Consider the following 17,215-nt stretch of genomic DNA (forward strand, 5'->3'; position numbering starts at 1 on the left):
ACATACATTTTAGTCGGCGCCGCGTCGAAGTTTGTTGTTCGCAGTTAATTTTCTTTGTGAAAATTCTCCTCTTAACTTCATGAGTGTTAATCTTTGAGATTGAAGTTTTAAAGTAAATCCTCTTTGTACGTTATAAGTATGAACTTGATGTTTCTTACGTGATAGTTGCTGAAGAAAAATATTGCGGCGGAACATTTGAGTTGGTAACAAAGTACAGTCGTGGTTCAGGATATAAACATATTCTCGGGTAGTCCGCGTTTGCAGCGGGGTCACGTTTTAGTTAGTTTTTTCAAGAGAGTTAAAGTGTATTACGTTTGTGAAGTAAGGACAATGCGAAGAAAAGTAATAAAGACTGCTTTTGAAATGGAACTGTCGCTGTGTATTTTATTGTGTGTAATGGACAATCAGAAATGTTGCGTTATTTCTATAAATGTGGTGAACGTGCAGCTGCTGTGAATTCTAAAGGATTTAATGTTGTTTATGTTGCAAATAAAAAAGTATTTTTCCTTTTTACTAAATAGTTCCTTACTTACTTGTGTGTTAAAAAACTCCTTTTTATAATTAATGTTTGTCTTCAATACTCTCCTGATCCATGACACAATTTGAAATTAGACTTTGAAAAAGTCATCCCGTAAAGATTTTACACCATTGTGTCATTACTCTTCTCCACATCATCCTTTTCACACTTAGTGTCACTTTCTAGCATTATTAGTAATTACTTAAAATTTTACTTACTTTTACCTCCAAAATAAACATTCCAAGAACTAATCATTTGAGCAATATCACACGAACGTACATGAAAATACACCAAAGCTACGACTAAACTGAAACCAGGTTTTATCGATATCAATACAAATATGCGAAGCAGTATTCGTCGCCATTAGTAAACACGTCACAGCCACTTGAATAGAGGCTTTCAGTAGAAGTTAGTACGGTTCTAGGTAAATACGCATTGGACGCTACCGACTAAAAAAGAAGTTTCTAGTTTTTCGTTTACCGAAAAAGTTTTGTTTGCTATCTAGACTAGCTGTCTTTTTATATGTAGCAAAGATAGAGTCTTTGCTTTTTTAGGGGTTTTTTTCTGGAGTCTTAATTATATCGCGACCTTATTTTAGCGTTATGTAAGTTTTTTTGGTATTATATTATTAGGATAATCAGGATGCAAGTGTGTAAATAAATTTGAAAGTCTTTGCCGTATATATGTATGTACCTTATATACGGCAAAGACTTTCAAATTTATGTTAGGTGCGTTTACTACGGGAATAAGTTGCCACACATTAATAGCGGCTTTATTTCTTGTGTTATTTAGGCATCAATGTCGTACCTGCAAGCTGAACGCCTGTCTCTTACTTTTGCACTATGAGCCAGTAGCTTTTGATTCTATTTATCATCAAAAACAAATCCGTCGCTACCAAATTTCAGTAGGATCAGACTTAAAAGTGTATTTTTCAACTTATGTAACAAACGAACATGTTGCCAAACGGCAGCTCGAAATCAAAACAATGCTACACCCATCATTGGTCCTTGTATTGTCGCGAAGTAGAGTCGGCTAACCGGATTACGGCAGCACCTGACTATGTAACGAAGGCTTGGCTAACACTAACATAGTTATACCGAGTCTACGGGCGACTGTTTTGTGAGCAACTGCAGCCGTACGATAAGGCGCTGCTATTTGAAACGGGTACGTGAGACTTTATACATTAAATATACGAGCTTCTTTGGCACTGTATAGGGGTGTTATACAACGTATTTTGGTGAATTTCGGTTATATTCTAAATGACGCGTCTGCCACCTGAAATGAACAACTTTCTTTAGATGGTAAAAACCACTTGTTAATTTGCCATATATAATTAATTATTATTTTTCCTAATCTTATTATTGTCATTGCTAAACAAATGAGGAAACAAATGTTCAATTCCTTAGCAAAAGTGAATTCAGAATTGCTAATAAGCTACACAATTATATTAGAACCTCATGAGGATGTTAACAGAACATGATTTCAGGAAAACGTTAGGTCAATGTCCTGGCTGACCTGAGTGAAGGTTAACACGTGGAAAAGCCGTCTTAGAAAAGTCGTCCCAAACTTTCCTCTAAAACGCGACGCTGGAACACAAACTTCCCACCCGTGTATTTGAATACTAAGAAACCTATAGAGAGGGTAGCGTTTGGCAAACTATCGCACGTGCCCTCTCTTTCCTAATGAACTTCCACAACAACATCACAACTCCAACTTACTTAACATTATTTATAGAAAATCTTATTCAAATTATTTGCTTCGCAAACAGCGCACGTATGAAGTTCTAACGCTATTCAGATAGGATTAAATTCTCCGAGAGATTTTCCTGAATCTGGGGCTTAAAGACTATTAGCTGATTAAGTTATCGCAGTTCAGAAACTCTGATGTGAACAAGTTTTGAAGGATGGAGCTCGTTCCGGTGTTTCTTAATTTTCGAGACATGTGCTAAATATGTTATAGAAGTTTTGTAAATTTAATGTGTGCAGTTTAATTTAAGTAAATGTTTCGAATGTTTTCAGGAGCTGTGAATAATTATATGAAAAAACGAAAGAAATTAACATTTTTATTTTGTTTTACAATGAAGGCTCTTTATATTCAGTATAGGTTAGCTAATGTTTTCGTATATGCACTTAGCATGTTAGAGCCATTACCTGCCACTTACCGACTTTGGTAGGTAAGTGGCATGTTTCTGACTCCTAGCTTGTTGGCAGACGGATAGTCAGCAGAGACTTAGGAATAAGGTTCTACATTTACCCATTGGTACCAAAACCATAAAAATTAAACATTGTCTCCCAAATTTTCCGAAGACCGTTACCACAACATCCATCTTTCAAAATTAACTCGTGCCCCACGATTCCGCTTAATGTTCTGCGAACAAAAGCGTGTCCAGAACAATCGGTAACGGTCCCCAATTACAGTTCGTTTTGCTTTGTGACGTGCTCGTTGACTAGTGAACCTTGCGTTTGACAATCGTTCATGTTTGATGTTCACTTCATCTATCGCAAATTAGGTGTAATGTGTCTCTATCCAGTGAAGTTTGGGATTCATTAGGGAATTGGCCGGCGCTGCTTTCCATATGGCTCTACTTCTGAATCTTCTCAGTTACTGATGACAAATAGCACCAGGTGCTGTATATAACTATTCGGAGTGATTCGTGTTGTCTTCGTGATAATGATAATAGTGAATTTTGACTGCACTGATTGCACAGTGGCTAAGGTCACCACAGTAAGCCCGCAGAGCGTTAGACTTTTTTTAAGACAAGTGATGTAAATTCTGTCGATAAGTTTTGTAATTCGATCACTACATATTATAAAACAGGACCACTTTTTCTGTCCCTATTTCCCCTTGACCACTTAAATCTTTGAAACTACTCGACGGATTTTGATGTGGTTTTCTTTAATAGGAAAAGTGATTTATGACTAAGGTTTTTAAGTATAAACTATGCATATTTTCGTACAGGAACATAGTCAATTTTAGCGATTTCAAATGTATTCACTATTTTTTTACGCTTTCATTGCAAACGCTGGCTTAACCGAAGAGAGACTTCAAAATAATGTTCTACACTATTGTACACCATAAAAAGACCTACAAAAAGTCCGTGAGCATATCTCCATCTCTTAAGGTTCGCTCACAATAACCAATTTTTTTGTAATAATTTTATTTTATACTTTCATTGTAAACGCTGACTTAACACCAAGAGCTACATCAAAATAATGTTCTACAATATTGTAGACCATAAAAAGATCTACAAAAAAGTCTTTGACAGCACATACCTCTGTTTTAAGGTTGACTCACCATAACCATTTTTTTGGCTAATAATTTTATTCCAAAACAAAACTTCTTTGCGAAGCTGTTTTTGTTGAGATAGTAATCCTTATCAAAATCAAAATAAATACGACAATTATTCAATTTTTCAAATTTTAAACGTTTATTCCAAAGTTTTTTCATTACGATGCAACGACGATGGTATGAATCCTTATCAAAATAAAGAACATTAAAGAAATTCTGTGGCGCACTGCTCCCGTGCGAAGCCGGGGCGGGTCGCTAGTCCTTTAATAAATTAACAAAGCCTTTGATATTAAATTATACATAAAATATAACATCTAAGTAACACAAACATCTTGTCATTTTTACAAGACGCTCAATTTTAAACAGAACACTTTTACTAGCTCGAAGTCAACAACTACGGGCCATTACTAAAAAATCAGCTGAAATTGTCGCCACAACAGCCACTATCCCGAAAAACCTTGTAAAAGCACATACCAATCTACGGAAATGTGTCTTTATGCGAGTTCTGGTCACACGATGCCCGTTAGTGGAGCAAACAAGAAAACCGCATCAGAATTTCAAATGCGCTCTGATCCTTAGCTTTGATGTGGCAAAAAGAATTTAGCTAAACGCGTTGGTTGAGTAGAAAGGTTTTAAATGTGGATTTATTATGGACATAAAACATAAAAATTGTTTTATGTTTTTTTATGAAAGCTTTTCATACTCTTGTTGTGTTAGTTTTAATATTAATGGAATCTAGTAATTATAGATACAGATTTTATTATTATGATTATTGTATTCGACAAACATTTTTTTTTTCAATCATAATGTAAAAAAATGTCTTCATACTAACGAGAACTCACAACAACAAGTTTTATAAAACGTAGGAACCAAATAATTTAATTCTATGTATGTTACCTACTTATATTTATTTGTTCTAGAAACCCGAGTAAAAGATGTAATATAGACACTTCCAAGGTTTCTGCTCTACCCAATCCTTTCTACCTTTTCACACAGAAATACACCTTTTTTCTTAACCTAAAAAAAATACGTTTTCCCGAAAATAAACCCTTGCAAAGTCAAAAAATACCCGAACTTTAATCTGAAGGTAACTGCTATAACTGAATATTACTGAAGCAATAAGCAATTTATTTTTATTTTATGTTCGAAAACCTTGGCCGCGCAGGTTTCATTTTCATCACGAGTCCTTCTAAAATAGTTTTATTTCACTAGATGCTGAAGTGTAAGGCTTCTAGTTGTAATGAATAGTGCATTTTAATGCCTTTCTCTCCTTCGCATGAACCTTTGATTGAAAGCAAAATTTGCTGTACTTTTAATTGTAAATGTGTACGTGTAAGCGTTTTATTCAAAACAACGCGCTCTTAGAAATTTAGTCCTCGTGTCAAGGGAGTGTCACAAACATTGAGGCCACATGCACCGATCACCCAAGCTCAGCACATGCATTCGTGTATTACAGAAGTACTTGGCACTTTATATAAAATTGAGAATTTTGAAACTTTAAAATAATCGGCTAAGATAGAATAGTATTTATGTTGTTCTAACGACATTGTTTATATTTCAGCGGCCTCAACATTTCAAAATCGTCGTAAATGCCAAACGTTACCAAAACCACTTTAGCTCTTGAATTATAGCCTGAAAACTGCGTACAAAAACATTTATTCAGCACACAAAATCCCTGCCAAACCAGAGAAGACCTTTAAAAATAATGTCTTTACTGAAAACAAGTAGTTTTACGCAGTGTCACATTTGAATTTCAGATGCGATATCTTGTTTGTTCTGAAGTTGAATAAGCTCCATGGTTCCGTATAGTTTTGACAAAAGGTGTTCGTTTGGATCTAGTAGAACGAACATTTACCGTTTGGAAATGAAAACCATTAAATTAAATCCATCTCGTTTGTATAGAATTCAAATAAAATCAAATAGTTATTTGTGCATTTAAATTTATAACTTACTTAAAGAGCTTCAATTAGTTGGGCTAAAAAATCTTAACTTCATAAAATTGAAATCAGCAGTAAAAATATATAAGGAGGTCCATAAGTTTTCACCAAATAATTGTTTGTGTCTATTAGATGGTACTTTATTTTTTTATCTAGCTATCTCTTCTTTAGAAAAGGTTTTAATCCCCAAATTTTACCTCACAAAACGCATTCCATCACCTTAGTTTTTGGGTAGAACTCTGAATAAGCATATTCAGAGTTCTAATCCTTCTAACCGAATTTTGGTCACGAAGGCTCAGCTCTGCGAATAACCAACTATGCAGGAGATATTGGTCGACAAATGTATGCATAACACGAATGCACTCTATATTCCTTATATCATAGTCCGATAGAACTAGGAAATGAGCAAATGCCGAACTGAAATTTTCATGTAACATGGGTTTAGACTTTAGAAAAATAAATCTCACGAGTGGCGACCTTTAACCACTCGGTTATCGATGCAGTCAAATGTTTTGCTGTTAGTGTTCTTAATTTATAACGCAAATGTATATTTATACCGCTTTTCCCCACGTTTTTATAAACTCACTTTTCTTGTTTGTGTGTATGTTTGTTTGTCGCTCCGGTTAGATTTTTGCAACTAAATTTTTAAGCACTTCCCGATTAGCTAGTTAGGTAATAAATAGGATAATGATACGATTTGAATAAATTTTAGAGACATTTAAAAACGTGGGTTTTTTTATTATTTAGATCTATTATTTTCCTATCATCTTCAACACATGCATGTTTCAACCTACTTCATTGAATGCCATACATAATTACGATTCGCCATTCCTAAAATACCTCACATTGTCTGCCGCACCTAGTGCAGGCAAAATGCAAACTCTACTTTGTATCTAGTCGATGTTTAAATTAAAGTATTTCTAGTTCCCCGACCGCGATTGTTTCGGTTTTGAAAGCGGTTTGCGCGTTAATTTCACAACGCTTCTAATTACACGTTGCAATTGCAGCCAAGGCTGGTCTATCGTAATTAGCTGATATTTAATTAAGTTTTTAATTAGCGGACATTATAAAGGTTAGGATAACAAGCTGAGCTTAACGGGGTAAGCTGAAGGGGTTTTGTTGCAATGGGGGCTTGCGGTTGGAAGGGGCTTTAAGCATTTATTTAAGAGCTTACTCTAGACCAGTATTAAAATTATTTTTTGCAATACCTTTTTTATTTTTAGTTAGCTCAAAATAAGTAAACAGAAACAGACTAATCTAATTCTTTTAATATAACTTTTGGGCATTACTAAATTAAAATAAATCAAATAAAACGCCTAGGGAAGCGGAACGAGCAATGCAAAAGTAAGTAAATTAATGAAATCTAACAGTTACATAAATTCTCACACAAATTCTACTTACTAAAACATCTATCAACTACTTAAAGACCAAATCAGGACTGCTACAAACTTTACCTTTATAAAATACTTTCCATCTAAAACATTAGTATTAAATTGTAATGCATTTTCAGCACAGCCCTACAACTAAGCATGTCCCGTACATTCAGTTGTCTACCGCACCGCCCGCCATGTTTATTCCGACCTATATATTTCTTTTGTTTATTTACCTTTGATTGTTCTGCCCGCACCGACTTTAATGGCACTTATACGTTTAGTTCCTGCTAATGCAATGATTTATAATTAGCTATTGGTATAATTAGGAATAAATCATTGTGTGGTTTGATCGTCGAATGTTTACGCAGCTGTCAAGAGGATTTGATTGAAAGAGTTAGGAAGTTTAGAATAACATGCTTTTAGAATTCATTGTTTGCTTCGTTGCTGATTTCAACATCAGTAGCGTTGAAACCGTTTGTAATGAATTGTTTGAGATCATGTGGCATCTAATAACCAGTAAAAAAATTAAAATGTTGTAACATTAGTTCGAAGTACCAGAATAATTTCCTAGATTACTCAAGATTCTTTCTGACTTTTCGATTTCAGAAATTGGTTGAATTGATGAAAAGAACTAATCTCTGATAAAGAAGAACGCAGGAAATTTTTATTTATATCATACCAATATATCTCTATCTATCTACAACCAATACATATAACCAATAACGATTTGCGATAGAGATTATGACAACACATATCCAAAGACATCACACAGCGCTTTGCCGATAGAAGAGATAAGATAGTGATATGAAAACTCCCCCACTTTGCCTGAGCAAGTACATTTTATTGACAGTTAGAATAAACTACTATTTTCCCAGGCGTCTATATAAATAGTAACGGTTATAGCTACCGATGCACTTTTGGGGCATTGGATACTAGATACAAGAAAAAAATATATTCTCACTTTTAAACTTACGCGTTTCGCATAAGTCTGATGGCGACCACCACTGTAACTGGTCCAAACGGCAAGCCATCAAAGGTAATAAATGCATGTTTGCGTTAATTTCCGTTTCCTTTATTTAATAACAAATAAAATCTTAAATAATTGTTGGTAGCTCACTAATTTGTATAATCATTAATTCAGGTATTTCATTGATTAATTTGTGGCTCGGACGTTTCATCATTATATAAACGACGACAATACTCTTGCCAACTACCAAAAATGACTAAACATTAAAGCACTTCTTTCAACTGAATTACATCAGCAAATTCACGAGTAACTCTTGAATCCTAAAGAATAAAAGCTGGAAGAAAATTCCATGCGAAGGAGTGGAAAGGGTATCACAGAAAACGGACGGTTTAGGGAGCGATAACAAAACGGGAATCGAACAGTCTACTAACAGACGTACTCATCGGAAATTCTGATAGCCTGTCCACTTGGGGATGCGCGTTGCAGTTGAATGCCAATTTGGTTCAACCTTTTTTATTTCAGTGCCTTCGGGATTCGGTGCCCTACTTGTTTAATGTTAAAACGTGGAAAATAGACAAAGTAGTGTTGGACATTGCCAGCTATTTTGTGAGTGTAAAGCGTTTGTTCTTCTGTTTGTATTGATTAAGCTACACTGTGATCTGTTATGTGCTGATTGCCTTTTATGCACTTTCCATTTGTTTTTGCCTGTTTCCTGAGGCTCGTTTTTGAGATAAGTTTTATTAAGACTGTTGATATTATTATTAGATTGATTATCGAAAACTGGTTAACAAGTAAAGGAGTTCGCGTTTATAGTATTTCGAAGATGAAAAATCTCTTTTGTTACCAAGTCGGTAAAAATAATTTAACTTTATCTGAATGCCCAAAACTTGATAACATTTTTTATCTTCCGCATGTTGCCACTTTGAAGACAATTTAAAAGTACCAAACGGAAAACCGCAACCCTTCTCCCCCGAGTTTTACGACAGCGATGTTGAAGAAGAGATACATTGAAACTTTTTCTTTTAACTTTCTAAGAAAGCAAAAATACAATTTATCATCTCGCTGCATCTCACATACTCGTAACAGGATAGTGCAAAAACCAGCGCAGGAGATTATCTCGAAAACAATTTTCTAAAAGAAAATGAACTCTCATTGTGATTCGGGGTAAGGTTTTATTATCATCCTTCATGTAAATAAAAAGATAAGTTCGTTGGGGCAATACAGCCAGGTCGTCGACCTCAAACCTCTTGTAATATTCTAAATGAAAATTTTAATGGAAATATGCGGAGTGATGAAATATGAGATGATGTTCGCGAGTATGGCTTAACACGTATATGATTATAACATAGTTGTCTCTATTTTATATGACTGATACTATGAAGGAAAATTGTGAAAAATTGTTATGGATAATATTGGAAGAGACACTTTAATTTAAATGATGTTGTCAAGTAAAACGTCTTGCCAACATGAGCACTTTATAGGTTAGGTAAATATTTTCATAACTCTCGTAATAAATTGTATGAACGTGTGCACAATTTAAAGTATGATGCTAAAGATGTATATGTAATCGTGACTAATTTATCCCTCATTATAATTTTAAGGAAACTCGAAAAAAGACTAATAGTATTAAATTTAGGCGAGGAAAGATTTAAAATATGTCCAAGAAGTTAACAGTCAAAATACTAAAAATAATCGAAATGCATTGCCTTAATAAACATGCAAGCAAACAAAAAGTAGTCAAACAAAAATATTCGCGAAAAACAATCAACAGTGAAGAGATGAGACAAAATTTCAAGTTGCTGAAACTTCAAAGTGTTCGTCCCTTTGATGTGTTGGAGATAAAATTTCATATGCTAAATAAAATTAGAGGGTGGCAGCTCGGGACGTACGCTAAGCGTAGCGTGTCATGTGTAATAACCGTGCAAAAAAGACGGGCCTCAAGTGGCAAAGAGTTACTACGGTGGACGATCTCGGAAACTTCTCACTTCTTGTTCTGAACTTCACTTAATTTCATTGTGCCTTCTTCACTTGCTTGTTTTCTTTTTGCATTTCGTGAATTTAATTAAAATGAGATTTTATTCGATTTAAAAGCTTTGAAGGGAAGAATGTTTTCACGCGTTTCGAGTAGTGATGATGATCTTGAAATTATCAATTATGATGATGATTCTAAATTATCAATTGCTTAAGACAAAAGTTTTCTTATCTGAGATGCAGAAAAGAACGGAAAGGATTTGTTTTAAGAATGTAAATCTTAAGCTAAATCTTATGTTTAATGTTACAAATAACGCTATAGTAATATATACTCATAGAAACATTCTGCATACATTATATTACATTTACCATAAAGAATTGATTTAAAGATGGCGCGACACCAAGGAGCAAGAATAATACACAAAACCATTAAAGTGAAAAACTGTCCGACTTCAAGCTGTACAGTAGTTCCTTTTTTTTGTGAAACTCGATAATGAATGAAGTTCTAGCTAAGTGAGTTCCATGAAAATGGTAACGGAGTTATTCCTATTATTTTCGTGGAACAAAAGTTGATTTTTTTTCGTGTTCATTCTTTCGTACACTGATGTGTTTAGCGTAATGCTTTTGATGAATGCTGGGTGTCGGAGCGAATTTTGTGGGTAGAAAATATTATGGCCCAAACCTTGCAGAAAATTTAAACACGCAATTTTACGTATGCGTTGATATACCGAACATTGTGAATTTGGGTGGTTTTCTTGATGAAACGATGTCGACAGTATCCGTTCTTTCAGATAAAAATTCTCGGAATTTCGTTGCGGCTGCAAGAATTTTCACAAATAAAGTGAAAAGGCTTATTACTATCTGTCAGTATTATTTTTTGACAGCTAAGTAAGTATTCAGTAGTAGGCCCAGAATAGAGAGTCGTGGAAGGATTTGGGGGAGGCCTTTGCCCAGCAGTGGGACACAGTGGGCTAGAGAAAAAAAAAAGTATTCCATCCAAGTATATTATGCTCTTTACATAAGAACCAAATCATAACTACGTACTCGCATAACGAACACTAGGATATAATGACGCAGACAAAGAGGCCGTCCTACGATCAACTCAAACGATAATACTAAACATCAAATTTTATGGGTCCAATAATACGATTATTAACAGGAACAATGAAGGCTTAGGGGCGATATTACGAATCTTAAGTCGGAAGGAAGTGGGAAAATAAGGATATGATATAGATTTATTCTGATGACATCTTCATTACTTCTGCACACTTATATTTTTCGGCTAATGAGGAGTCGTTTCATTTGGAATGAGAAGTCACTAATGAATACCAACCGAGGAACATAATTAGAAAATGCTTCGAGAATTTTAAGTTTGCAACTTCGTGTAGTTTCTTATCTGTTTCGTGGTATTCATGCAAACTAAATTTCCTTACATTTTCCTTTACCATCGAAGCCAGATTCAGTACGTTACACGTGATATGACACTCCATACGGGCGCCTATCACGCTAGTGCTGCGCTCCATGATGACATATCATTTTCAAGACTCCCGCAGTACATCAACTCGCACATAAAACCGTTTATAACTCGTCATATGACGTCATGAATTTCCATGGAAATAAATAAACGATAAGGCGACGAACAGATCCGATGAAAACCTAACACCTCATGCATACAAATGCGTTTGTTAAAATTCAAAATTGGTGTGACGTCGAATGGTTAATTCTGTACGTAGGTCTCGCTTCATTACGTATGAACTTGCTTCTTGCTTCTGCTGCCTCTTGAATTCATTTGATGTCGTTATGGTAATAAACTCTTAATTGTGTACACTGAAGACAAAATTAATTATGGTAATATTTATTCATTTGGACTGTTTTGTTTAGCTTTGTTTGAGTGGTGGTTATGATAAGACGAATAATTTTGTCTGGAAAAGTAGCTAAGTTAAAAAAAAACTTCTACTCTTAGGAATTTAATCCTGTTCCCTGGATTTGTTAGACATATTCTAATCACATGCACAATACCTCCAGATTCAGTTCAAGCATTCGTAGATCTTTTGATACGCAGGGATCAAATCCGCTACACGTCCCGCAGTGGCTTTTGCGTGGTGACTATTTCCATTCGGCTATCAATTCGATTCAATGTACTCTCTCAATTAAATTTCAGTAAACATTAAACCTTTTCCAATATTTAAATTGATTACTAATAGTATTTTATAGCCCACTTATCAAAATTTGAATAACAAGATCCACAGCACATGGGGTATATAACAGTTAATTGCTAACATTCGCTTTATTAACAAAACAAACAGCGAAATGAAATGCGGTTTTCGTTGATTTCATTATCTAAAAGCTTACTGCGTGGCCATTGTAGCAGTTTAATTAGCATAACCATGATACTGACCGTTGTGTCTGCATCCGTGCACTATCACTTTTAGATTCAATGAGTTTCGTCTACTTTTCTTATGTGACCATATGCTATATAAGACAGATTTTGACCGTTTATTTTATTTATCAGGGTGTTTTGTTAGATTTTAGGCTTTAAATTTATCTCCTTTAAGTTCGATAATTTTAATTCTTGTAACCCTCTACCTATAGGTATACATATGCAATAAAACCGAAAAAAGTGAAAGTATACATTGAATATTTTGAAATAGGTTAATTTTTAAATTATTCTTCAATAAGATGCCCTAAGTAAGTTAAACTGATGAGATAAGTAGTTTAAAAATTGAATATAATTCTGAATATAAAAACAAAAGGAAGAAAAAAAAGCATCTATTGCTGAAAATATATATTTAATAATTATAAATTCGGATACATAATATTATTATAAATTAATAATTATAGTTATAAATTTAGATAGATATATAATTATACAAGAAGAAAAATATTTTTTCCATCAAATAAATGTGTTTTTATTCAAGCACTTTAGTACCAGAAGTCACAAATGGTGCTCTGAACTATCACCTTGGTCAAAATAGGACCCTTTATAGTAAATGCTTCCTTTACGCTTAACACTACATCGTGCACTTTTTCAGTTTGCTTTCGAACTACAGGATCTGTAAAGAGATATTAATTTCGTTAAAAATGCTTGACTGACCTGATAGACCAGAGGGCTCAGACAATGTTACATTAGAATATAAAAAAAAATGCATGTCATAGGTATGAAAAGGATATTCCTTCTCATCAAGTGTTTGTTTTTCAGAAAAACTTACAGGATAGCCCTGTGAGTTTTTGTTGTCACGACGATTGCAAAACGATCGCCACTTGTTTGCCAAAACGTCAGTACGAAGATTTTTGTTTTACAGCAATCTTAATTGCTCGTTTTGCACTATTTTATAATAGTTCTTGATAATATGGATATCAATACCTGGATGATACATGAAGTTCGGTCCCAAACCATATGTAGGAATACTACTCAGGTACGAATACACGTGCCAGTCTGAAATCTGGATCTTGTTGTGTCGAATGGGCATCGTTATAGTGAACGAAATATCTCCTGTTAAATTTAAAATTGAATAAAACAATTAAACATTACAAGCATAATTTCAGTTTAGTACTTTTATCTAGAAAAATAAATTATGATATTATGTGCTCATAATAATGTCTTCTGTCAAAATTTTAAGCCATTGATACATTTTAAGTGTATTGGAATAAAACAAATTGCAATTTTGAATATTAAGCATCAATAACAGTGAAGTAAGAAGGTTCGTTTTTTAGAGAAATCTTCCCATTTTCAGTTCCAATGCCTTAAATGACAGTAAATATTTTATTCTAAATATTCACAAAATAATGGTGAAGACTAGATTATCAGATGCGCTTATGAGACGCGATGATCGCGGTACATAAAAAAATAGGAGGTACCGCGTAGGTAGCAAAGGCAGAAAAGATATGAATGAATATAGAATAAGTGAGGGAAAATTTTATCCGCCACGATTCTTAAAGGATGAAAATAGACCAACTGAAGATAAAGACAGAAGCGGTAATAAGGCACTAAAAAGGATACATCACAAGTACCTAGAACCACTTAGAGATGATGATGATTTCAAATAACGAACACTTACTGTAGTCAACCCACATAGAATCTTTCACAATAATTGGTTCCAGTCCCTTGCGGTTATGTATTAACATGATTCCCGGAGAAGAAAAAGCCATTTCAAGTATAACCAATTCCAAAACCAGAATATCTGAATCATGGTTTACACTGAAATGTAAAAATATTGTTAATACCAAGAATCATCAGCGTCATGCACTTGGCCGGGTTTTTTTAGTATAAATGGAGACACCTGATAAGCTATACATCCTTACATCGAAGAAGGCAAAAGAGTGTAGGAAACTCTTTCTGGCTTCCCTTTTATAGGCAGTTCTACTACATACTTCTGTCTGAAATCATCTTAACAAAATACAAAAAGTACTCACTAGAAATTCCCAACTTTGAAATTATTTAGGCCAACAATCTTTAAATCCAAAGGTTTATAGGTGATATTGGCATGGGGAATCGGAACGGTGACTGAGCCCAAGAAATAAGGGTCTGGTGCAGGTCCATAAGCAGGCTTACAGTGGAAATTGTGTGTTAAGTAGCTTCGGATACAGCCTAGATCAGATATTTTGCATGGCTTTTCAATTCCTCTGTGATAGTGGCTACCTGAAAATAATTGATTTTTGGATTAGTTTTGATCATAATAGGTGTATTTTAGTTTGTAGTTACAATTCTGTGTTTACGGCTAAGTCAATTATGGGATTTGTGTGTCAGCGTGTGTCGCGTATATTACTTTACACCTTTTCTTTTTGATTAGTCAGAGGATCTTTATGTATACCTCCTCGGGGGAGGAAGCAGTTACCGTCAGACTCAGAATCTTACTGAATAAACCTGAACCATCGGTGTGTGGCAATGCATAGTAATTAGACACACACCATGAAATTAGCGAGGGTTGAAATATTTTTCAGGTGAATAATCCCGAAAGCATATATTGAGACAATTGCATTTATAAAATTGGCAAAATAGTTATTAAATCTTCGTATGAGAATTTTACCTTTTAATAAAATTACATTGCAAATTTACGAGATTATTTAAGTGTCTGTATTAGGCTGTTTAACAATGAAAGTAAAAAACTCATTCTACATACCATAGCCATAATGCGTCCCCATCGGCTCAATCGCCAAGCAGCTAGTCACGCCAAACAATAAAATGAAGTACAAGGAACTCATGATTTCATATAGTTCAGAATATGAGTTGGAGATATTTCTTCAGCACACGTTGATTAACGACTGATGAATTAACTGTGGCAGGGGCACCATTTTATATCGTTTTCATCAGATTTTTATTAATTAATTTAGTTCAAACAAATTGCATCGTTTTTTTAAACTTAGTTTTGCTATTAAGGGTTGGCGATTACAGATTTCAATATATTTAATTAATTTAACTATGATTAAATATTAGTAAGAATGGCACACTTCTTACAACGTTATAATGTGTTAACAATTATAAATTACACTAAACTTATAGTTGCACGTTCCAATCTTATACGACTCTCGCATTAACAAATTAAATGCTCGTGTCACGAAGGGTCAGACAATCATTCAAGTGACATGTAGAACGACACCCAGACTCAGAACAACCTTTCCTAGATCATACTAATGCTTGTCCTTTTCGGGGATAGAACCCGCGAAACGTCGCGCCCAGTGGGTTTGGCGTGGTGACCTCAACCACTCGGCTATTCGATGACCGATGCCAAATATACCCATATATTGGACACAATCTACAGTTTTATTTTTTTTATGTTTTTGCTTCATTACAAAAACATATACGAGTATGCATGCCTCTACGCCTTAAATATAAATAATTAATTTTATTATGATTTTGTAACATGCCAAAATTAAATAAAAAGTTATTTTTAATTTTAATTATGTATTTGTAACATGAAAAACATTAATCAAAATTATTATGAGACGTGTTAATTATATACTTGAATAGTTATTTGGGTTGATAATAAAACTGCAATAAAATATAAAGAATTTACTACACATCGTTAGGTTTATAACATAACTATATCTATACGGATAGTAAAATAGTTATGGAAAGGAAAAATAATAGTAGCATAAAAAACTACTTGGTACTTTTTCAATCAATCAACTAGCCCATCGCGGTCCACGGCTGGACATGGGCTGACCCTTATTGCATCACGACACCCGCTCCGTACCTTTTGCATCTAGTCTGAGTCACACCTCTTTATCTCATCGGGAAACTAGTATTACTGCATTATTTTCTGCTTAAGCTTTGTGCCTAAGACATTATTAGTTTTTCTGAATAAGGTCTTTAAATATTGAAATTATTTCACTTTAGTGTCTCATTTACATTATTAATTTTATTTCCTAGTTCAAGCTTGACTGACTTACGTGTGAGAATAAAACTACGATTCCCAGACCTTCGAACCCTAGTCATCGGTTCATTTTTTGTTCCAATAACTGTCAACATCAACAACGGTAGTGAATACATCCATTGCCTGCATTCTTTCCCCCACCAATTAGTCAAGTCTTACAAAGCAAGCGATGACAATCACACGAACAACTAGTCTCCTAGGGAATGGACAAAAACACGTTGTTTACACTCGATTGGCTTTTCCCTGGAGTGACTATAAACAAAGATACGTACAAACTCGTCAGTGTAAAAGAAACAAATACATTGTGAACTCAACATGTGCATTTAGCGGAGCATGCTCTTTGTCTTTTAAATTTTAAATGCGCTAACTTTTTAGCTCGATGCTACTTCTATTGTGTAAGCAACAGCATTTTGCTTTAATAGCTTTTGTACGAAGCTGAGCTCAGTAAATAAAACTATGAGAAAATCTTACTGTTGGTAAGCTTGTAAAAATTAAACAGTCTGTGAGTTTCGTGATGAAATACTTGACTATTATAATTGAGTATTTCACCACAAAACTACATAAAAAGCAAGAAATAAATTGCAAAAATATAGCGGAGTTATTAAAAAGAATTAATCTACAAAAGAAAATACCAGACACTGGTTAATAACACATAAAAAACAGTTTTTTTACGCTTAATGCTTACCCACGCACTCTGTTCAATGTTTTTAATACCATTGATGTCGACTGAGAGTTGTGGTGATTAGTTCGAAGCTTTCCGTTGTAATTCAATTACTGTTAAAACACCT

The 17,215-nt window shown here is 34.2% G+C and overlaps 2 protein-coding genes across 6 annotated transcripts in view; one reads left to right on the plus strand and one right to left on the minus strand.

The window, feature by feature from the left end:
* Positions 1-17,215, plus strand: part of LOC113495308 (glutamate receptor-interacting protein 2) — a 233,751-nt gene that overhangs the window by 125,663 nt on the left and 90,873 nt on the right. The window lies entirely within an intron of this gene.
* LOC113495310 (fibrohexamerin-like) overlaps positions 12,971-17,215 on the minus strand; it is a 44,074-nt gene continuing 39,829 nt past the window's right edge. Inside the window, exons 2-5 of the mRNA XM_026873984.1 lie at positions 14,467-14,692; positions 14,112-14,251; positions 13,418-13,546; positions 12,971-13,106 (exon numbers count right to left, since the gene is read on the minus strand). Of these exons, the coding sequence (XP_026729785.1) occupies positions 12,976-13,106; positions 13,418-13,546; positions 14,112-14,251; positions 14,467-14,692 (626 nt within the window). The 3' untranslated portion in view covers positions 12,971-12,975. The remainder of the gene's footprint in view (positions 13,107-13,417; positions 13,547-14,111; positions 14,252-14,466; positions 14,693-17,215) is intronic.

This window comes from Trichoplusia ni, chromosome 6 (assembly GCF_003590095.1).
Source record: "Trichoplusia ni isolate ovarian cell line Hi5 chromosome 6, tn1, whole genome shotgun sequence".
NCBI classification, from domain to species: domain Eukaryota; kingdom Metazoa; phylum Arthropoda; class Insecta; order Lepidoptera; family Noctuidae; genus Trichoplusia; species Trichoplusia ni.